This window comes from Eptatretus burgeri, chromosome 5, assembly GCF_056783735.1.
Source record: "Eptatretus burgeri isolate ZD-2024b chromosome 5, Ebu_testis_v1, whole genome shotgun sequence".
NCBI classification, from domain to species: Eukaryota; Metazoa; Chordata; class Myxini; order Myxiniformes; family Myxinidae; genus Eptatretus; species Eptatretus burgeri.
Genome location: NC_140965.1, coordinates 82,118,532 through 82,143,174, shown reverse-complemented (window position 1 = coordinate 82,143,174; position 24,643 = coordinate 82,118,532). Strand labels below are relative to the sequence as shown.

At 45.0% G+C, this 24,643-nt stretch overlaps 1 protein-coding gene across 6 annotated transcripts in view; it reads left to right on the top strand.

Moving 5' to 3' along the window:
• Window positions 1–24,643, top strand: part of DDX59 (DEAD-box helicase 59) — a 37,888-nt gene that overhangs the window by 12,381 nt on the left and 864 nt on the right. For all 6 annotated transcript variants that reach the window (XM_085882661.1, XM_085882658.1, XM_085882660.1 and 3 more), the window contains exons 4-10: window positions 610–834; window positions 927–1,236; window positions 1,754–1,927; window positions 7,704–7,793; window positions 7,893–8,177; window positions 13,619–13,771; window positions 23,841–23,969. In XM_085882661.1, the coding sequence (XP_085738787.1) occupies window positions 610–834; window positions 927–1,236; window positions 1,754–1,927; window positions 7,704–7,793; window positions 7,893–8,177; window positions 13,619–13,771; window positions 23,841–23,969 (1,366 nt within the window). The remainder of the gene's footprint in view (window positions 1–609; window positions 835–926; window positions 1,237–1,753; window positions 1,928–7,703; window positions 7,794–7,892; window positions 8,178–13,618; window positions 13,772–23,840; window positions 23,970–24,643) is intronic.

Below are 24,643 nucleotides of genomic sequence, written 5' to 3'. Positions count from 1 at the left end.
CTGAATCCGTCCACAAGTTTTTGAGATATTGTGCTATACATTGTTTTTGGCCGTAACAATCAATGGTGAAGAATCACCGAATCCTCGTATCTGGATTTGGACCTTCAACAAAATGTCATTGATTTGTCCATGTCACACAGCCAACCTGTCCACCAAGTTTTGTCCAAATCCATCATAATTTTTTTGAGATATCTTGCTCACAAACAGACAGACACAAACAAGCGGGAGTGAAAACATAACCCCCGTTCATGTTCGGTGGTGGAGGTAAGAAACAGAAAGCACATACAATACCTTAAGATGTGATATATTCTGTTGGCTGGCACTTGTCTTGACAGCTTAAGTCATACATAGCTTTTGTAACTTTAATCGTATCACTTGGGGGAGAAAGGACGGGAGGGGTGTTGAACAACTTTTGCCTGCAATGACAAAGCAAATGATATTACACCTTTGTTTGTAATGCCATTATTTTTCTGCCCAATAAATTCAATGTGGATGAGATTACCTCCAGATGAAAGGTAATCCATGTCATTGAGGAAAATGTCTTTTTTGTATTATGTAGGGTAAGTTCTGATCTGGGTTTAATTCATCCCCTCCCACTTCTTCTCACAGCAAACAGCAGCGCTGGCCCGAGCCAGGGGAGCCAGTATGCGTGGTTTGTGGCCGTCACGGAGAGTACGTATGTGCTACCACTGAGAGGGATGTGTGTAGCCTGGAATGCAAGGCCTGCAACCTGCGAGGGACAAGTTGTAGTGTCAAACCTCCAGAAGCACCCAGTGTGTTGGAAGACCAGGCAGATATTTGTCACACAGTAGATGTTCAAGATGAGCTTGAAGGGTATGGTTGATGGATGGATCATTATGGGAGCAATTTAAATTTGTGTAAACCACTTCAAAGGCTTGTAGTGACACCATTCTTTTGTGGGACAGTTTCCAGTACCGGGAGCACCCTTTTGTGAAATCTCTGTCGGAGGAACGTGTGACCGAACTGCGGAAAGCACTTGGCATCTCGGTCCATGGTCATGATGTTCCACGCCCGGTGTTGGCATTCGCTCATTGTTCACTGCAGTCAGGGTTAGTTCAGAACCTCACTCAGGCAGGACTCGGTGATCCAACACCGGTGCAAATGCAGATGCTTCCAGCAGTGCTGGCTGGACGTGACGTGATGGTCCAGGCCGAGACTGGATCTGGGAAGACCGATGGGTTTCTTGTACCAATAATTGCGAGACTTAATGCGCAGGTGTGTTTTGTGTTTACAATAAGGATGGAATTTTGTGTTTTTGACAGTTATGAACGCATCACATTATTTGCAACGCAATTCTGAGCATATGCAGCATGTGGTTAGGGGAGGGGAGGGGTGGGGGAGGGCACGTTGTGCCACTGAAGCAGTGCCCTTACACATTAGAGCAGAAATTTGTAATAGTTTAGGGTGTCAGCAATAACACGCCAGCTCTGTATCAAAAGACACTGTGGGATCTTTAACATCCGCCAGCTAATACTAGCAGATGTGTCCATCCGAGGGACAGCTCATGCTATTGATGCAACACTGTACGCTGAATCTGAGTTGTACTTGCAGGCCATGAAAGTTGATAAAAAAAAAAGGTTGTTAAGTTGGTAATATCCTGCACATTGTAGACTATGGAGTCTAGAGTCTAGACAGTTGCTTTGTTGATAAATTGTTTTTTCATGTGGGTATTTCATTGTCTTTCACTTGATCTCTCCCCTGCAACATGTGATGCTCTTCTCCATATTCTCAGCGATGGCATGGTCAACCACACACTATAGTCTTGACTCCGACGCGTGAACTGTCAATCCAGCTGGAACAAAGAGCACGGCGGTTGCTTGCTGGACTACCAGATGCTCGAACAGCTCTCCTGGTTGGCGGTCTTCCACTGCCCAATCAACGTCATCGTCTGAAACAGCATATCAAGGTGCCTCATTCTGGCTTTGTCAATGTGTTATCTTCTTGCTATGGTGTGCGTGCGTGCGTGCGTATGTATGATGTACTCCTCCAAGAGGATGTGACCGAAGAAGCTGAAACTTGGCATCCTGAAGTTGTGCATGTGCAAGTTTCTTTCGATTCCATGAAATTAAAAAAACCATTTTCGCCCATCTTAGCATTTTCTTTCTTTTGGGAGGCAGGGATGGGGGGTGGGTGCAATTGAAATTATCTGAGCTATATAGCCATGGTGTTGATGTGGATTTTTTTTAAACCCACCTTGTTGTGATCATTGTCCTCCTGAAGGATTCTAACTGGCCGATTGTGGAATCCTGTTTGACTTCAGACGGAATTTAACGTTTGTCCGATTTGATTATAATATCCTACAAAAACCCTATTGACACTGATAAAACTGATGTCCACACAAGTCCTTCCTTGTGAAACAATTTATTTCCTAATTATACACCATACACTTCTCACCCTTGTACAATGAACTTAAGAATCCCCATTTGATTGCAATATTATTTGGTTCTATTTCATTTATTCTTACTTTAGTTAACAGTTAGACCAACCCGATTCAATTCACTTCTACATTACATCAGAGAGTTTTATTCTAACTTGGTACTTGGTCAGTTCCAAGGAGTACAAGCCACTGGGAAACTATACTTCCTCACGTGCTTGCACTGAAAACAATTTTAGATTTCAAAGCATTTTATACTTTCGTGAGAGAGAGGTTGGGGGATATTCACCCAGACTATAGACGTGTCCTTCAGACGATAAGCCACTTCGTACATTTCTAAGCAAAGGTTCATTTATCAGCTCGGTCACTCTGCTCCAGAACAACACATTTCTTATCATTTAGGGCAAAAGTCTTTTGGCCAGAAATGACAGCCAATTCAAATTGCAGCATAAAAGTTACATTTCTGAAACTCCATTTGTTGGAATTTAAAATACATTAATATAAATTTTTCCCCCACAGTGTATTATAGTGTTACGAATTTGGAATTCAATTGCACGCAACATACAGGTTCCCTTAGTCAGCTATGTCGATAAGTGCATGTTCCTTAGATAGCTCACCTTTCATTGTTTAAATGTTCAGAGATCGATTAGATGCGCTGCGGATCGATTTAATAGTTAGGGAACGAAACAATGGAGACGTCCCTCCCCCTCTTCTGCAAAGAGGAAGAAGAACCCTGCCATCCCGTGACGTCAACAACTCCCTCCCACCCCTGGTCGAGCGGGGGGTGGATCACGAGGGCATGAGTCACGCCGGGTGCGGGGGAGGGGTGCGAAGGATAAAGAGGACATCTTTTCTTTGTTCAAAAAAGAGTCCCGTGGGAGTCTCGTGGGCTGAGTTCGTGAAAGTCCCGTGAAAGAGTTCGTGGGAGTCCCGTGGCAGAGTTCGTAAAGAGTCCCGTTCTGAGTCCCATGTGCAGAGTTCGTGTGCTGAGTCCCGTGGGAGGAGTAAGCTTTTTTGCTTCGGAGAGAGCAGTCGTTCAGCAGGCCATCGGGTCCTGCTTGGCTTGCTTGGCTTGAGGCCTTCGGAAGCTTTTTGCTTCGGCTGGCTCAGTGAGCTTCGGCTGCTGCTTTGTTTTGGAAGGAACTTGAGCCAGTTGTTCGGCTCGAGCAGCGAGTGGAGGCTTCTTCCTCTTCTTCCTCTTCTTCTTGGTCCGTGGAGCTTTTCGTTCTCCATTTTGTTTCCCGGCTGCGTGCAACGCATCGGCCTCTTCTTGGAGTTGGTTCCTCGGGGAAGCGATGGATCGGCGCCTCGTCTCACCGGCATGTGTTGAGAAGCGCGGGAGGATTCGCGGGAGCTCGGGAAGGATCGCGGCTATTGGATCAAGCTCGCTCTCGCTGGAGCCCGGGACGGACAAGTTAAAGACCACACGAGGTGGAAAGGTTCGAGTTAGGCTCTGAGTTTCAGCTCACCTGTCCTGCGAGCTGGAGCTGGTGATTAAAGGCCTCAGCCACCATTTCTTGTGTGCGTGCGTGCGTGCGTGCGTGCATGCGCGTACGTTTGTCCGTGGGCCCGTCTAATAAGTAGGAACTGCTGTTAAGTGTAAATGACTGTACATAATAAGTAGACGGTTGTAGTTCTTTTGTCGTGCTTTTGTTGCTTGTAAAATTGCATCCGTGTTTTGCCTTATTTAATTGCATACGTGTTTTATTATAATAAATGTCCTTGTGTGAATGTAAACCTGCTCGTTGCGTCCATTCCCTCATTGACTGAACATTTCGTGTGTTGGGAGTTAGAAAGCCGTTGGTTTGCCGTAATAGGGGGACATTTGGACCGATGGTTCTCGGCGATTACGCCGCTCGGAATCGCGCACGGACAAGCTCGCCTCGGCGGTTTGTTCCGTACGAGTTTCGTCGATGGTCGAATATCCCGGTAGTTGGTTCACGTGGGTATTTAGGTGCATTGAAGATTGGCAATCGACTCTACCCCACGTGATCTGCCGATTGGCATATTTCGGTTCTTGTACAAGGACCCGTCGCTCGGAGTTATCCGGGCGGCGATCTATATTGCGGGCGATCGGTCGGGCCGACTCGACTTGCGGCTCCGTTCAGAGCGGTCGGTTGGCGGCCGACCCCCCGGCCAGTAACAATATATTCACACAAGTAGTAAACATAGTTTTGCTTCATGCACGTAACCCGCGTTATTTTTTATTTATTTCATTTTCGGGAGCGAGTGAGGCAGCAGTCTGTTGCCTTTACACTGCCCAGACACAGGGAGGTGTCAGAAGAACGTTTTGCACATTTGGATCAAGGTAGCCCTTCGGGCGGTTACTCTGCTCGTACCACCAACAACAACACAAAATTAACTCTAGAAAAAACACAAGTGTTCACTTTGGGTCGAAAACTAGAGTCTTTGTAAATGCCTGCAACATGTTCACAAGGGAGCAGTGATGAAGATGATGAATACCTACTGCTACTAATTTTCCATTGCACGCTCATGCCACGAAGCTATGGATCTCAAAAATTTAACGGATCGTGTGAATATGCTCGTTATGTCTCCGCACGCGTTACCCCACACTACCTTATTTGATTCCACTTCTTAGTGATTTTTCTTTTTACAGAACAGTTCAAGTAATTACAGTGTATCTATTCAGCGTTGTATGTCAAACTATCATGTAATTATCACAATCGTTTTATTGTACAAAGACATATTTGTCACATAAAAGCTTGCCGACACATATCGTGGATGTGGTCGTCATACAAGCTTGCTCTCGTATGCCTATAAAAGCAGTCATAGTTGTTTAGTGTATCAACAAAAACGAACTGGAAGCTTTACTGCAACTTGTTGACACAACTTTTTCAACAGAGATGTCAATTCTTTCCTGAATGGTTTTCCCAGCACCATTAATTCCACTGCATTGGACCTTGATTGAGTGATAGACATCTTAAGAACCTTCTGAGTCAAACTGTAGAAATGATTCCATTTTCCTTGGCAGCTTGCACATGCAAGCATGGAAACGGCTGTAAGACGATGATGATGATGATGATGATGATGATGATGATGATGATGATGCCATCCTAATGACCTTTCAGTCAAGAACATCATTCAGAGAAACCTCAAGTTGCTGCAGAAAGTTTCTGAAACCACCTCAATTTTACTACCACCACCTTGCACTTCTTTTAAACATGACCAGAATTAATGAAATTCCCTGGTTAAAGCACCGTTACCATTTGCCTTTCAACCAGGAACTTTTAAGTGTTCACAAAAATGCTGTACTACCTGCACTTATTGTGCACCACTCCTTCCCAATGCCATATCCAGGCGATGCATGACGTGATCGCCGGGCGCTGAAGGAAGGGAGTACTCAGTTTTCATTCCGTTTGTTATCTTGCCAAAACGAAGTTTTTGCAAGATATGTTAGTCAGCTTGTGTTTTTTTTTGTTGTTTTTTTTTTTTGTCTGTAATCACGTATAAAAAATTCTGCAGAGCACAGTTATCATCGGAAATTTTTGTAACTTTGCATATCAGAGGCCTATAGAGGTCCCTTTCAGTGCACACAATTTTGAAGGTCAAAGGTCAAGGTCACTTTGGCGCAAATCAGGGGAGTCGACAAAACCCTTATTTTTTGAGTAATTTTGATCGGATCGTCTTCAAACTTCATGGGAATATAGTTCATGGTCTGGCGCTCAGCTGATTAATTTTTGGTGGCGATTGGCCTGGACCTTCATGGTTAGCGCCTGAGGTCAAACATATTTGACCCCAAGGTCAAATTTTCAAGTTTTATGAACCATATCGTGTAGTACCTCAAATTGAACACCTTGAGTGCTTTCTAGATATGTCAAGCTTGAGACATTATGATGTCATTTGGTGACGTTATGAGGCAAAAGCATATTTTTCATGGTTATTCTGTAGAACGATTCTCATCGGAATCTCTCGTAGGCAGATATTCCTCAAGGAGTCGCTCCTGGTGGATAGCAGCTCTGTTCACCTCAGTGTGACCTTAAAGAAGTCACACGTGGTCACCTTTTGGCAAGATACGGGTCACCCTGCGGGTGACATTGGTTTGTTTTCTTGTTTGTTTGTTCAGGTGATATCTCAGCAATCCTTTGAGGAAGTTGAAATTTGGGGACAAAAGTCAAGATGATCTTTGGCAAAACCGATATTTTGTATTTTGTGATTAATCAATTAATTGGTTAATTACTTAATTATTATCGATTTATTAATTCCATATTTATTTTCTTTCTCATCCGGGCAATACCTCGGGCACCTTTTGAGCTTGGAAACTGATATGTGGGCATGACAGTGAACAAGTGATTTGGCTATAAAGGGCATTTTTGATTTATTGATTAATCAATTAATCGATAAATGATTCATTTTTCGATGGATTAATTTTCAAAGAGTTACAGATTCGGATGAAACTGTGGTGGTTTAGGTATGATATTTGCCAATTGATTGAGAAATCAATTATTTTTTGACGATTATTTATTTTAATTACGCAATTAATCACTGAATCAATCAATTATTGCACACCGCTCACTCCAAATCCGTCTTTTTGAGATACCCTGTAGACAGACAAACAGACAGAAAGGGGTGAAAACATAACCTCCTTTACCTTCGGTGGCGGAGGTAATGAAAAAAAAGAAATGAAAAAAAAATGCAGGTGAGTGACCTGAGACAATGGGGAAGCACGGTAATTTTGTGTGCCGACAGACATCGAAGCCAATACACCAGGTAAAATCACAGAACCATTGAAAAAGCATCCGTAAATGATAAAATAAATAAATGAAAAATCAAATGCAGGTGAGTGACCTGAGACGATGAGGAAGCACGGTTCATATGCTTATACAATGTGTAAGTTCACCCCGCTACTAATTATTAAAATTTACATATTTTATAGCTCTTGTTTTCGTCTGGTTTAGTTCGAGTACAATCGGAAGTGTTCTCCATATTCTCATAATAATTATTATTATTTTTATTTTTTGCATATTTTGGGATGCTTTCAAATTTTAACCTTTCGTTGATAAAATCCGACATTTATCTTGTCTGGTCTTCATCGAGGCAAGTACTTAATCATATCCTGCACATCCCCTGCTGGTCAGGCATGGGATGTTGAGCTCTAGAAAACGAAATACCGTTCATCGGAAATTTTGCATTATTTTCAGGGCTGCTTCTGAAGCACCGATGCATCTCTGCTTTTGTGGCATGATGTGTGGCATTTGTGGCATGATGTGTGGCATGAGGCATGATGATCGTTGTGGCCTTGTTCAATGCTGGCTTTGGTAATCATGTGTAGTCTCATTCCCTTTCACAGCTGGTGCTTGGCACTCCAGGACGGGTTCTTGAGCTTGCCAAAGAGGGTACATTACTTCTGAATAGAATCTCCTCAGTATTTGTTGATGAGGTATGAACCAGAGTTGGATGAAGTCACTTTCTTCATTTATCTTTTTGGTAAGAAATGCATATTGAGTGAACCTTCGTTTTCCTCATGTTTTCCGATTAGGTTGACACCATGCTGGAACTTGGTTTCCGCGAGCAAGTGCAAAGTGTGTTGGATAAGATTCCCGACAACCGTCAGACTCTCCTGGCGTCAGCTACCCTTCCTGATAGCATCCGGGATCTGGCCGATGGCCTGCTGCGCCATCCAGTGTGGGTCACCGTTGCTGCAGAGAACTATCAGGATGGGGATGACAAGCTTGCCACCGGCGGTGTGGCAGCAGGGATCAAACAAATCCTGTTGTGGGTAGAAGAGCCAGCAAAGAAGAAGAAACTTTTTGATGTACTCGCAGTAAGTAGATTGGTTCACAGAGTTGGTTCTTTGGCTGACCACTTGGTAGATGAAATGGGGGAGTGTCGAGTAGGTGGTGGTGAAAAAGAAAATGAAGATAACTATGCGGAAAGCCGGATAATGGAGGATTCTTTTTATCTCGTCAGTAAATTATTATTCAAGGAATTTGACCATTATTATTCCCGCGCTTTCGAAGAAAAGCGGGAATATTGTGATTGTCTCCGCCGTCTGTCCGTCTGTCTTACCCTGTAACTCCTCTTACACCGTTTGAGATAGGAACTTGAAACTTTGGGACATAGTAGATATATGTATGGGGAAGTGCACAACACTGTCAGATTTTTGATATGACCCCTAGGGGCCAGGCCAGAAGGGGTGGGGCATTGGGGCTCATTAAAAAAATATATATATATATATATATATATTGTCTTTTAGAATTTTAAATCAAACATATTCATGAGTTATACATGGGACAAAGCAGTGTGTGTGGGAATATGCGATGGTGTGCCATTGACAATGTAGTTCTAGTTTATATTGTCTCAAGTTTTGGCCTATTTGGTGTTTTTATCCGAGTGCTTATTTTACTGGCTGGCCGGATGGTATAGAGGTACACACAATCACCTGCAGGCTGTTGAGTCTGGGTTTGAATCTCTATCCAGCTATAAACTGCCACCCCGGTGTTTCACGGACAGGGAGATTCATCAATGTGTGTGCCGTCCCTTGGATGGACGTTAAACTGGCATCGCATGTGCCGGCATGTAGTGAACTTTAAGGATCCCACAGTGTCCTTCTCGAAGAGTAGGCGAGATATTGCCAGCACCATGGCCAAATTCCTTCCCTAACTACTGCTGGAAAAGTAATGGCAAACCACCCAGTATAATCATTGCAGAGAAACTGCTTCGCCAGCAGCGGCGCTCTGTAAAGAGTATGGTTTTTCTCAGAATCAGAAAACTTGGTTCAATGTGGGATCTCAGGTTCAAATCCCATATACTTTGTTTTTTTTTCCTAATGGCCCTACTGTCTTCTAATATCCGTCATTGACTTAAAGGTACATACAACTTAATGTTGTTGCCCTGCATGTAATATTGGGCAAAGTTTCTCCCTAAGCTTTAGACATTATTCTCTACAGCCAATGAAGCAGCCATATATAGCAGGTGGTGGTGTCAAGTTGATTGCAGGCAGTGTATGAACATGGACATAATTGACTGGGATGGTTTACTTGATTTGTTGCATTTATTTTTATCATGTTTTATTTTTGGCTGGACAGGTTAGTTTCACGTTGAGAATCAATTTTGACTCTTTTTGAGAACTTGTGGCTCTCTCTCTTCAAGCATTTTGGATCAAAATGTATTATTTACAATTGAATAAAGTCATGCCAGCAAAAAAAAAAGGACCTTGCATCCTCAAGCTCACCTGGATCAGGAGCACCATTCATGCAGACCCCACAGAGCCTGATGTATATATATATATATATATATATATATATATATATATATATATATATATATATATACACACACACGAGCCGAAACCCCGTCACAGACGGATTCCATTCCATGAGCCCAATATGACAACCAGTGGCGGCTCTTGTAAGAGCCGGATCCCAGTCGATGTACTCCATGGCCTTACCTAATGAGGCCTACAAAACGTCCTTGTACACGACATTTTTGGTGCACACAACTCCTTGTGAAGAAGTCCCCTGATTTGTGCACGTGTCTACTTTGACGTACACCGTGTCAAAACTTCTCAGGTCACAGTACCGAGAAAAACGTGACGCGACCGCTAGGAGGAGCACAAAATTGGTCCTTCAGTATTAATATATAGAGAGATTTCTTCTTCTTCTTCTTTCGGCTGCTCCCCTTAGGGGTCGCCACAGCGGATCATCCGTAATGATCCGCATACTGATTTGGCACAGGTTTTCACGCTGGATGCCTTTCCTGACGCAACCCTGGTCACCTCTTCCGACACAGGGATAAGGATTGGGTTTCGCCATGATTCCGCGCTACCCTACACCCTCTCATAGCACAGCCCAGTGCAGAGCTCCCGTCCTCAAGCGATCCTCCAACCCAAGCCTCCGAGTAGCTGGATTACAGACGCACGCCACTACGCCCGGTGTGTGTATGTATGTATGTATATGTATGTGTATATATATATATATATATATATATATATATATATATATATATATATATATATATATATATATATATATATATATATATATATATGTATATATATATATATATATATATATATATATATATATATATATATATGTATATATATATATATATATATATATATATATATATATATATATATATATATATATATATATATATATATATGTATGTATATATCGCTCATCTTGTATGTATGTTCCTGAAATACAACCAAAACGGTACACGATAGCACTAATTTTTTTAGGGCCACCTTACTCACCATTCGCCTGTGGTGTGCAGTATCAAGTTTCATTAAAATCGGGCAATGAAAAAATTATTAAAAAATCAATTCCCGATTCAGTCAAATACTCTTTGGGAGAGTTTGATCAATGCAAACAACCTCAGCGGTATAGTTCACTGCAGCTATCTTTTTATTTTCTTTAAATGATTTATTTGAAAATCTCAAACATTTAGTATAGACAAAGAACGATTTATTTTTAAGCATAAAATAAACATCGCCATTTTGATCTAGTACTTTCGTGTTCATTAATAAATAAAATTGTGTTTCGAAGATTACGCACAATAATTTCTTCAACTTTCTTTTCTCCGTTTTTAGCTCGCCTGTTCGAAGAACAGAGAGCTATAGCGATACCCCCGGTGTGAGCGTCAGCGTCAGCGTGAAAATGTTAAAGTTTTTGGTGCAAGTTATTTTTTCCTTTCTAACGTTTTTATCTACCACACTATTTTTTATACGCCCGATATATATATATATATATATATATATATATATATATATATATATATATATATATATATATATATATATATATATATATATATATATATATATATATATATATATATATATATATATATATATATATATCAGGGCGTATAATGTGATGCCTGTCGTCCATCTGTCTGTCCGTCTGTCCATCCGTTCCTGTCCGCACTCTAACTCCCAAAGTTTTCAACTTTCACGTTTCTTATTTGGTACATAGGTACAGACTGTGAAGACGGTGTGTCGCGACATACGTTCATCATCTAAAGTGGTTGCCATGGCAACCAGGATGCTGTTTTCCATGTCGTAGCACAATTCTGTATATACCTTCTTGTTCGGACGTATATTGTGCTCACTTGCGCTCTTGTTACTGATTACAAAATACAAATACATATATTGCTTTAAAATTATTTGGATCAGACTTCACTGCAATGCTTTATAAAAAATATTAATTATTGGACTAGTCTTTTAAAAACGATAAATGTATAAACAGGCGAGCATTGGGTGGCTTTAACACCAACTCTGGTTTTTTTTTTTCACATTGACACGCAATATCAAGTTTTGTTAAAATTGGGAAACGAAAAAAATTATTAAAAAATCAATTCCTGATTCAGTCAATGACTCTTCGGGATTATTTGATTAATGCAAACAACCTCAGCGGTATAATTCGCTGGAGCTATCTTTTCTTGTTTTTTTAATGATTTTTTTTTTATCAACTGTTGTCAACGGGAACCCAACGGGTTCACAGGTCGTCTGGTATATATATATATATATATATATATATATATATATATATATATATATATATATATATATATATATATATATATATATATATATATATATATATATATACCATGAACAAACTTTGGTACATCATTGGTGATGAAGGTTGTGGTCAAGCTTCATTGAAATTGTATGTTTTGTTTCAGAGAGGAGAGCAAATACCTATTTTGAGGGATCAACCAACCACCCCCCCCCCCCCCCAATGCAGACCCTTAATAAGCGTAGCTTTTGATGTGGTTAATACACCTTTGTTAAGCATCAGATATGAAGCTTGTGGCTAAGTTTCATCAAAATCGTGTGTCTGGTTCAAGCGATAATGAAAAGTGTTTGCTGACGGACTCACTCACTCAGTCACTTACGGACACTGCTCGGTTGCATAAGTTCAGCGGACTAAATTACAGTGTATACCAGGTGAGCTAATAAAAAAAAATTCTCTCGACAACAGACAACTTGATGGATGTTATGCAAAGTTGATTGTTTGGACATGAGCAACATTTAAACAATTGTTTTTCATAACCATGTTTGGGAAATGTTTAAACATGAAACAACAAATAACTCCTAACAGTACCTTTTCTATACCAGAAATACATGCTCCCTCGTGGAGTGGCCTGGGGGAGGGGGGAGGTCTGGAATGGGGGATGATGAGGGAGTTGGAGCAAATATATTTTGTGTGTGGCGAGTAATCCCCCTTCTCCCCAGCAGGTGACAAGTAAACCACTTACACTGCGACGTGTACAAACCATAATCATGTCGTCCCCTCAACCTTGTGGGTAGGGAGTGGGGGCGAGGGGGCTATTTCGTAAAAAATTTTTGTTGAGATTGGCCTAGCCATTTTCAATTATATAATGACCAGACACACATACACAGATCATTACCTTATTTTTTAGCTTCCCTGGAATTTACATTCCAGATAAGGTATTGTCATCGTGCACCATCCGTCCATCCACCCGCCTCCTTTTTCGACTTCTCCGGCCAAATTGCTGGACCAATCCGGCTGAAATTTGGCAGCAACTTTCCTCTTGTGACTGGTTACAGGAATTGCAAAGCTCGTTCTGGTCACATGACTTTAAGTCGGTCAAAATGGCTGACTTAGTAAATTTCTTCAAAAATATTCTTCTCCAGACCAACTTGTTAACCCACCAGTCAGAATGCTACCAAATTTGGGTCACAATATTAGGACAGGGTCCTGATGTTAAATTGCGGAGACCATGTTGATCACATGACCGGAAGTGTGTCAAAATGGCGGTTCCACAAATTCCTTCAAAAATCTTCTTCTCCTTATCCACCAGGCAGAATGCTAGCAAATTTGGGTTACAACATTAGGCCAGGATATGGATGTTAAATTGCCAAAGTCATTCCGATCATGTGACCGGAAGTGCATCAAAATGGTCGACAGTCAATTTTGGGGAAGATTGTGTAAATTTCTTCAAAAATCTTCTCCAGACTCACCAGTCATAATGCTACCAAATTTTGGTTACAACATTCGGCCAGGGCCCAGATAAGCTGCAGATCCAGTGGTTGTATTTTATTTTATTTTTTTAATCGTAGGATAATATTGCAATATTTTCATGAGGTTTCAGCCTTGGTTTGAGAGATGTTGTCCAGTTGTGATTGGTTACTTCAGGACTAAGTTAAGGTGTGCTGATGTGTTTGGTGCGAATGGTATTCTGCTACTGTTGTTGACCAGTTGTGTTTTATGGACGGTTGCTCTACAGGATGCTCGGCTATTTGTGCCCCCTGTGTTGGTATTTGTGGAGAGCAAGACCGGTGCAGAACTCCTGGCCCAAGCTGTGGCGACGGTCACCGGGCTTCGGGCGATCGCGGCCCATGGTGACAGAGGGCAGGAGGAGCGTGCCGCACTCCTGCAGGTACAGTATATAGATGTGAAGACAACTCTGAGGAATGAGAGAGGATTAACACAATTTTAAGAATCCCCCTGTTAAATGTTTATGGTACTGCGTTCCATCGGGGTGCATTTTTACCCTGCGCACACGAAGCGAAAGGCAGGGTTAAGAAATTGGTTCATGTCCGTCTGTCTTATCAGTTTATGATTAAGGAACATCTTATTTACATTGAATGTTATATGATGAAGTATTGAATACGAATCGGAACGTGAATAGGAAGACAAGGTTGCCATTTCACCGTACCTTGGCTCTGAATTCATCCTGACCGCACATGCGCAGAGAGGAGTGATAATTGGTTCACGAAAAAAATAAGTGACCACTATATTCGTTATTGTTGTGTGTCTGTCTGTCTGTATGTCTGTCTGTCTGTCTGTCCCGAGCATAGCTCCGTGGGTTTTGATCCGATCCTGACAAAATTTTGGTGGGAGGTTTATATCATGACCTAGTTGTGTTTTCCTGAAAATGGGCGTGGTGCGCCCATTATGGGTGGAGCCACGGCCAAAAAACAAGTGTTTTTAGGGGGTAGCCAATTTCAATTTGCATCTTCTCCTCGGGGGTTTGTCGAATCTGACGGGTTTTGGTATTTGGTTAGCCCAATGGCACCTGCATAGCCCCACGGAGCTCGATTTTTCATTTTCCTCCCAAGGTCAAGGTCACAAGGTCACGAACTTAGAAAATTTCGAATTTTGATATAAAAATCATACGACCGCCCAAACTTTGAGAGCTAGGATGACAATATTTTTTGTGCATAATCTTGAGGTCATTCCCCACCTAAAGTCTTCAAACCATTTTGCTCTATCTCGAATACCTTGCCCGTGGCGCCCCCTTGAAGTTTGTTTTTACGCTGATTTCATCAAAGTATGGATAATCCAATGAGTGCGAAATGCCATATAGCTGACATGACGTTATATTGTTCCTGGAATGTTCCAGAGGAAGTTTTGCACCAAAGGTCATAATCCTTGACCTTTGACCTTTAAAGGTCACAAAGGTAAAATTTTCAAAGTTGTGGGAATCGAACCGGGTTTTCGACCTTCTTCGACGAACTAACTCCAATAAGCTATAGCACGTATCCTGTTTCCTTATTTTAATGTCCACAACATTGTTTTGTGAGTTTTAAAGGTTATGCAAAGGTCAAATTTTTTAAGTTGTTGAAAGAAACCGGGTTTTCGACATTTTGCAGCTAATAACCTGTCACTCGTACCACATCATGTTGATCATTTTTCTAACTTGGTCAAACATTATCACATTGCCTCATCCTTGACTTCTGAAACAATCTACATCATCAAATACCGCTCGTGATCCATCGTCGTCTTCAGACTTGTGTATGTTTATATTGTTACGGTTCTAGGAACTGTATGTATAGAAACATACATTTGTCCCGAAGTCAGTTATTCCATGAAGTATATGTGTAGAAAGAACCCCTCCTTGTGTTTAGTTGGAAATCAAATGGGTGCGTTGCGATGTTTTTTTAGTTAGATTAATAAATCTTTATAAATCTTTATATCCCCTCCATTATGAACCACAGTACCTTCCTCTCGCATGAGCTGAACAAACGCTTGATTGCCGACTCGCCCAACCAGCGACATGCTGTCAGAAGCAAGATCCTCTTGCAGTAGTTCCTTTTTGGCGAGTCCGCACGTGTGGAGAGGGCGGGCTTCCCGGTTTGGCCGAAACCCGCCCAGAAAGGGCGGACCCATGGAAGTCCCGTCCAATCAAGGCGGACAGTGACGTCAGCTTCACCAAGGCCCCTCCCCGCTGAGGGAGATCTATAAATTACGAAGTGTGCTGAGACAGTTGGTCGGTCGAGGAGCTGAGTCAGAGGGTTCGTTGGTTGAGTGCTGAGAGGGTGAGCGAGTGAGCTGGAAAGTGAGTCATCTGGTGAGCTGGAAAGTGAGTCGTCTTGGGAGTGAGCTGGAAACCCTGATCCCCGCCTCGGACTCCACTCTACTCGACCCGGGCTCTTTCGCAGACACGGTCTCCATGCGAACGGCCATGGACCGAGCCGCACGACCATTGACAGGTGCAGCACCACAGAGCACCCCTTCCCTCCAACGTTCAGGCACCTGAAGGAACTGCGACCTCCGCTCACCTCCCTCTCTGGCTGCGGGGGTCTTTTGCAAACATCTGGGTTTATTTTCGTCTTGAGTGTGCGTCTAAGTGTATGGTGCCGTCTTTTAGTCGAACTGCACAAGTGTTTTTATTTGATCATTGTAAATCTTGCCTGTTTTATTCCCGCGTAAGTCTGCTCTGTGTCCTTTTGCGAGTGATTGTAAATAAATTATTGTAGAAATGTTCCCAGTTCGTTTTCGTCTTTTCCCTCATTGGTCCAGCATGGTTCGGATCAAGTTTAGCCGGGTCTTATCCCCGATAATCTGTTCATTCTAGCCTGTACGTCCTTGGTAGTTCCGCTTGGCTGCATGCGATCTGGAGTTGGTAGTTGGTACTCTACCGTAGTTGGTAGAGTGACCCGGTTCGGGCAAGGCATACCGAGGGTGTGGTTCCCCGGTAGACGACACCGCGTAGTTAATTAGGTAAATTGGTTCTCGCCAAAAAAGACCCTACGCTACGCGGTGGAGGTATTGGCGTCCACGGTCAGCTAAGCGACCCGCCACGTCACGGAATTATCCAGAGCGACGACCTACAATTTTGGGAGTCTGGTGGGAGACGACGTAACTTCCCCCACCTGGCGGTTGTTCTCGCCATCTGACCGCAACAATATATATATATATATATAGATATTTATATATATATATATATATATATATATATATATATATATATATATATATATATATATATATATATATATATATATATATACATATATACATATATATATATATATATACATATATACATATATATATATATATATATACATATATACATATATATTTATATATTTATATATATATATTTATATATATATATTTTTTTATATATATATATATATATATATATATATATATATATATATATATATATATATATATATATATTGTTATGGATTCGCGCCCGCCGCGTGCTGACGGCCACGTAACCCGAATCGCGGCACGTCGCCCACCGGACGGACAATCCAGTCGTGACCCTCTCGGACTAACGCCGGGAACCAGTCACGGTGGACCTTTCGGTCTCACCGCGATCGAGCCAATCAGCCGCCACGTGATAGGGCTGCTCGCCAAATTCGACCTACCAAAGTACCCACGTGAGGGTAGACCGGGCGATCGCACTCGCCGCAGGTCGATTCTCGGGACACGGGCCACTTGCCGACCCGTCTCCGTACTATCGGGGGATAACCGAGCGGTGTTATTCGTCGACCTCGACGGTTCGATTAATTATCGGGCGTATTCAGCCCACTACCAACCCTTTACGTGAAGCAAGATGAGGATCCAATGAAAGAAATGACGGCTGTTTTAAGCGGGAAACAGTTCAACACAAAGCACATTTATTCGCGACGAACGGAAAGCACACATATTCAATTCCACCAAAAGCACACAGAAAAGAAAAAAACACAATGCAATTTACACAAAAGCAAATGTAAAAGCGAAACACAATGCAGAGCTAATACCGACTACCGAGCACACGGCAACACTTATACAATTCTACTTCACAGACGGCGCCGACAACACATACCCAAAAACCAAGGAAAAGAACACCTCAAAAAGATGAGAGGCGGGCCTGAGGCCGAGACCGGGTCGGGCCTACCCGTCTGGTGACATGAGACGCGGAGCGGCGATGGTGCCTCAACTCCGCGGGCTCCTCGCGGGCAGTGTCTGGTAGGGGTGGAAAGGCCCCTTGGTCGCACTATCTCAGCGCGAGGGGAAACAGGAGGGGGTTGCTGATGCTCGGGGTATAGAGGATTCCTATTGTCCCGCGACGAGCATCTCCACCTCGGCCAGGTCGCGCTGTCGGCCTCCCTGGGGTGCAGCTCCCTGCATGACGCGAGCACCCCCTCGTCTGCCCTCGCCGCCTCTCCACAGCTCCGTCCCCTCCGCTCCGACTCCAACGCACACGACGACCAGCTCCTTCTTGCCAACTCCACCGCCCGCGAAGTCTTAACTCTCTGTTCCCGACTCTCCTACTCCCCTACTACTCTGGACTGACGAACACGGTCGCCTTTTATCAGCCCCGTAGCTTCGCCCTCTCATCTTTGACCCCCTCCCTTCGACCTTTCACCTCGCTCCCCATTGGCCCGAGAAAAAGTGGGCGTGAATGCTTTTTGATCCATAAATTTGCATATATCGATCGCCCTCCAACGCCCTGGAGGCGGGGCCAAATCGCCCCTCGCTCACCGATTGGACGGCAAAAAGTGGGCGTGTGTCGTTTTTGATCCGTTTTTGAAGCACAAAATCCGTGATTTTGTACACGCTGTTCGGCGCGCGCCCTGCACGAGTCCAACACCGGCACCCACAGGCGGCGCAAGAACGGTGGCGATGCGACGGCCGCGAGGTGTGACGTGAAGGTCGCGGGCGGTTGTGGTGAAGCGGTGGTTGGTGGTGGTAACAATGGCGGCTGGTCCAAATTAAAGATAGTAAAAGAAAAACGGCTATCCTGAAGAGTCGCAGCACGCATAAATGACATGTATTCCCACTAGACAACGGGTTTGGGCCTAACTACACATGTACTTACCGAGATACCTCACCTAAGGGACCTGAATGGTGGTTTGCGAATTTGGTAACCACAACACTACCCTCCTTTTACAGACTCGTCTCCCGAGTCACAAATTTTCGTGTGCCATCATGTGTAGTTTTCCCCTAGTACATTTTACCTACAGATCCCTGAGTGCGACATTCATGGTATTCGTGTCCCCAAAATAAATAACCTGAGGGCTGCGTAACTACCTAAACAAACTCACTCACACGGACGACTTAAATAAAATTGCCGGCGCTAGACAGACCTGCCGGGGGGCGCACTCATATTTACAGTACATCTTAACCTTAACTTACAAATTTTACACTAAACCATGGCCCAGGATCATTGAACTCTGCAAAAAGAAAGCAGTTAGCAGGGAGCCAGGCTGCCCACATGCAGTCTCTGGCTCAAACAATGCAGGTGACAGGGAACGTGGCTGGCTGCTCACACACAGTCCAAGGCCTTCCCTTTTGAACTGAACGCCTTGAACCACAACGGTGCATGAGCTGCACAAACGTAGTCTCCGTGCCAGCTCAAGTGGCACACGCAATGAGCACAACGAATGGATGGACACAAACACGGTGCACGGGCCGCCACTGCAGGCCCGTGTTGTAGCTGCCAACAGGGCAGTTCTTGCAGCTTGCAAACTGTTGCCTTGCGGATCCTGGCGCACATGGAAATGAACAGGGGGGGGCAAAGCAAAATTGAACGGGGCTGGTGAACGTGGGCAGTGGGCATGGCATGGCAAAGGTGATCAGGCAAACACAGCCCGCAGAAGAAGGCCGCTGCAGGCAAACACAGCCGGCAGATGAACTGGCCGGCACAGGCCTTGAAGCAAAACATGGCCAGCCGATGGCACAGGCCTTGCAGCAAAACAACAGCTGCTGATGAAGTTGGCCGGCCTCTGCCTTGAAGTAAAACACGGCCAGCCAATGAAGTTGGCCAGCCTTTGCCGTTCAGTGGAGGTTGGTGGAGGGAGTGCGGTGGTGCTGGCCACTCGGAAGGCGGGCTCGGACCTACCTACCTGTCTCCCTCCCACCTATCGCCTTTGCCTGTCACTGTACATACCCACTCCCTTAATTTGTCAAACCCCAATTTAGCCCCAACTTATTTTTTTGTTGTTTTTATTTTTACTCCCCCACTATAAATCGTCCCCTAACCCCCTTTATCGTCCTTGTTCGGCTACCCTATCCTGTCACCTAGCCTACTCCCAACCCCTACGTTCCCTTCCCGGAGGGGAATAAGGGAGAGCTAACGTCCTGCGTCGAGGCCCAACGAAGCTTCAGAATGGCCTCCCAGAGTTCGGCGATCTTAACACCAAGTGGGTCCAGCGGCCCACAACGACAGCGAGGGGATGGATGGTGCGGAGGGGTACATCTCCCAATCTACCCTAACCATTTAACTGTTAAACTACCCCGGGGCTTTCAACAAGCGCCTCGCTTAAACTATTGGTTCTAACAACCCAGATTCCCGTCGCCTGTGTTGGTGTCCTCACCCCGGGCCTCGCCCCCCAATTTTCTCTCCGTGCCCCTCACACGGTCTCCTGGCTGGGACACGTGGCTCCCCTTTGGCAGGCACGACCCTCTGCCGACCTCCAGCTATGGCACCCCCGGGCACTACACTGCCTCCGAGCCTACCAGCTCCCTAACACCGGGGGAGTGCCCCCATGGCACCTCCCCTGAAACGCACACGTGGCAGGCCGGCCTCCTGGGCCCCTTTCCGAGGGTCACCCGTGCCCACAACACTGCCCACGCGGCCATGGCGCCCCGGCCCCCCGCACCAAGCAGGCGCACCCGTGCCCACTACTCTATCCCGGCCCCCATGGGCCCATGGCCTACCGCGGCCCGACCAGCCTGGTGCCCGGGTACCCACTCAGCGATACTCACCTTCGCAGCCACGCTCCCAAGCTCACAACAGGGCTCCTGCACCCCTCCAAATGGGTCTCGAGCCTACACTCCCACCAACAACAAAACGACCTCCATTTTTCAATTTGACTAACCCAGCTAACTCATCACTTTACTCTGACCCCAAAGGGTCCCTTGAGCGGGAGTCACTCCTCCCCCCCAATCACACATCGCACCATGCATTCCCCATTCACTCCATACACACAGACCCGCTGGCCTCACTCACTCACCATGTACTCACCTCACAACTCTCCAACTCTTCAACACACACACCACTGAACTCTGCCATCCTTCTAACTACCTCCCCTAACTAACTCGTGCTCCCACGTCGTCCCTTAAACTACAGCACGTTCCTTTTAACACTACGTAGCTAAGCTACGTCCCCACTACACATCAAAAGTCTGTCTCTGTCTCCAAATAATCCCATTTTATTTCCCAACCTAAAGCTCACTATCATCCCTCTAACTAATCCATTCCACGGACTCCATGAGGACTTACCCCTGCCCCATGGAGTCGGTCTAACTAAGCTAACCCTTCCCCCTAACTAGTTTCCATCCTGTGCCCAGGTAGGGGGTCTTCCACCCTTTGCCCAGGAATCCTGTGCACCCGAAAGTGAGGCTTGTTTTTTTTTTTTTTTCATGCGCATCACCAGCGCGGCAACTCGCGCACTTTGCACCTGCCCGTGACCTCATGCAGCTGCACGTGTTCCTCGTCCCTCCTTGGACGGTACCATCCGGCAGAGATACCCCTCCTGCCGGATTCCAACCCCACGTGCAGCCATGGCGTCACCGTGCGCATAAAAAAAAACACAAGCCCCACGTCTCGAGGGGTTCCCCACGCGAACACATGTGCTTTGCCCGTTGGAGCTTAACACACACGATCGCGTGGAGAACCCGTCCGGTCCAAATCCGTTTACCTGCCTAAACTTTGGCCGTCCGCGGTATCGGCAAATCCACCGCGTGCGTTTCCGGACCGGGACTTCACTCTCGCAAGCGAGCACGTGGTGGTCTCGTGCGTTGCACAGCACGAACTGCGTGCTCACTGCTGGGCGAACCCGGCACGGTCCCCGAAACAACTACAGCCGCTACTCGGCTTTCTTTCCTCTGTCGCCGTCTCCGTCTCCATTCCACACACGCATACCTGCGTGTTTCGACGCACACAGTCCACTCCATTGTATTCACACCGGGAGACGCGGCTGCGTGCTCCCGCATGCCAACCGACATCTCCCTTACATACCGCTCTCTCACACACACTGTCTCCCTTGCATACGGCCGTTCACTCACGCGTGCCTCACTACTCACACAAACCATACTACTTACACACGCGGGGGCACTCACCCGCGGTGCCTCATCCACACACCGTTCCTCACTCATACACGCGGGGGCACTCAACCGCGGTGCCTCATCCACACACGCGGGGGCACTCAACCGCGGTGTCTCATCCATACTCCGTGCCTCACTTACACACGCGGGGGCACTCACCCGCGGTGCCTCATCCACACACCGTCCCTCACTCACACACGCGGGGGCACTCAACCGCGGTGCCTCATCCACACACGGCGTGCTGGGAAGCACGCACTCCGGCACCATCGCCACCACACCAATCACACACGGGGTCGCTTCCACACACGGGGACGCACTCACACCTTGCACCACACACACAGGGACAACCACACTGGGGATTCGTGTCCCCACAAGGGTCTCCGGGGCCTCTATCCCCCCCAAGCTCTCCGTGCACCCGTCCGCAGCACCCGTCCTCTCAACCTCGCAAAACACGACCGAACTCACCTGGTCGTGACTCGCCTCAAGGGGCATACTCCTCCCTCGTTCCTGGAGGAGGCCATCCAGGTGCTCGCACTGGTCTCCCACCCAGTCCACCAGCTCACCCCCATTATCCTCCACTACCTCCGTGTGTGCGTGTGCGTCACTTACCCCGTCCACCCCACCCTCTATCTCCCGTGTCTCAACTATTATTATTTTGTCGTCACCTCGTGTCTCGTCTCACACGCTTTGGTCTCCCCCATTTAATTTTTCCCTTTGGTCACCGTCGATTCCTCTGTCACGACCCTCGCCGAACACGCCCCCCGAATTATTTTTTTACCCGCCTCCACCGCGGGCCTGTCAGCCGTTGCACCCCCTTCCAGCTCGTTTGCTCCCACACGTGGAGTCGCCATTCCCAGCTCCCTGGTCACGGCCTTCATGCCCGCCTGCAGGCATCGGCCCATGTTCTGCGTCTCACCCCTTAGTTCTTTCATTTCTTTTTTCATTTGCTGTGTATTCGCATCCATCGTCGTTTTCACTTCATTTGTATTTGTATCCATCTTTTCGTTCATTTGTTGTGTATTCGCATCCATCTTTCCGTTCATTTGTTTGTTCATGCCTTTCATTTCGTTTTTCATATTCGCTTCCATCTTTTCGATCATTTGTTAGTGTATATATATATATTGTATATGAACAGTCATCAAAATGTATATATATATTTATATTTATATATATATATTTATATATATATATACATATATATATATATATATATATATATTTATATATATTTATATATATATATATATATATATATATATATATATATATACATACACACACACACATATGTATACTAGCAGAGTATGCTTGCTTACACATGACCACGCTTGGTTTGTTTAATCATACCCCTCCCCGATTAGTTAAGCAATAACGAACTGTGCTTCCCCACTGTCTCAGGTCACTCACCTGCATTTGATTTTTCATTTATTTATATTTTAAGTTATTGATGTTTTCTGACTCTTCTGTGATTTTTTTTTTTTTGCTGGTGTATCGGCTACGATGTGCATCGGCACACAAAATTACCATGCTTGCTCATTGTCTCGGGTTGCTCACCTGCATTTATTTATTTTCATTTACAGACACTTTCCAACAGTTCTGTCATTCCTCCCCCCCCCCCCCCTCCGGTGTATCGGCTGCAAAATTTCAGCTTTCTACATCATCCGGAAGGTGCTGATCTTTAATATCAGTCATTGAGTCAGTGGTTAGAAAGAGCTTTACATATTAGATATATGTGGCATGAGAGAGTAGTGTTGGGGTGAAGAAGAGGCCATCAATATGGCTATGTGCGATCCTGATTGATGCTACGTTGTGTGGTGATGAAGAATGCCTCCATCTCCTAAACTATGACTCAACGTCGTCAAATTCCAGTGTATAAGGGTGATTTATAAGACTGCTTCAGTAACGCTAAACTTCCGGATTTAAAAAATAAAATCATTATTTCATGAAAATTGAAGTATATACCTGAACACTGTGTGGGTTATCGTGTTCTATGAACTTGGAACATCATTCAATGTATTTCATCTCTCGTAGCTCAGATGGAGTCCCATGTTGCAATTCAACGACAAATTTGAACATTTCCAAGATTGGTTCTTTGATGACTGTTCATGCAAAATTTTATGTTACTGACATTTAAATGCTTTGCACTCTCCATCTTGTCTCTCAAATCACTGACAGGGCATCACCGAGGGTGATTATGATGTGGTCGTGAGCACTGGGCTGCTGGGGCGGGGTCTGGACCTCGTGAAAGTTCGCCTTGTTGTGAACTTCGATTTACCAAGCTCCATGGACCAGTATATCCACCAGGCATGGCTGAAGAACCCCTCCCCACCCTCACTATAACTTCACCTCTTTTTAAATAAAATGAACACTACATTTCTGCTCATTGAAGATTGTGGTGACAGAGGGGAGAAGGCAATACACTGACAGTTGGGCAGTGAGATAACTTGCCCCACTACGGTCTCAATCTAGAGGGAATAGTGTGATTGGATGCCAAACCCAGGATGAGAACAACAAGGGTGTTTTCAAGTGGTCTTTAAAAAAAAATTTTTACAGGAGTGGAAAGCCTGGTGTTGGCTTTGCAGCTGGGACGGCTGGCTTAGAATCCTTGGGTTCTGAGTTTGAGCCCCGTTGGCTGCTGAATTAACACCAAGTGGGGTTGACTCAGCGTGTCATCTTTCCGAGATCGGCTAAATGAGTACCTGTGTACTGGTAGAGGGGCACAGCTTCAGCAGTGCAGCCATGCTTCCAAGAAATGATAGCTACCTTTCAGCGAAACTTCCATATGCAAGAAAATAAGAGTGGTTGACTAATAGTCTTTTTTTTTTTCTTCTTCTTCTTTTTAAAGCAGTTTTATAATGAAATCTGCTTTTTCTTTTCAATGATCTAATGCGTGCAAAGGTAGAGGCAAATGTGTCGTCACAGTCCTTTTAAAGAAAGTCTAGCATCTTGCCTGAATTGGTCTTTTTATTAGTTTTATC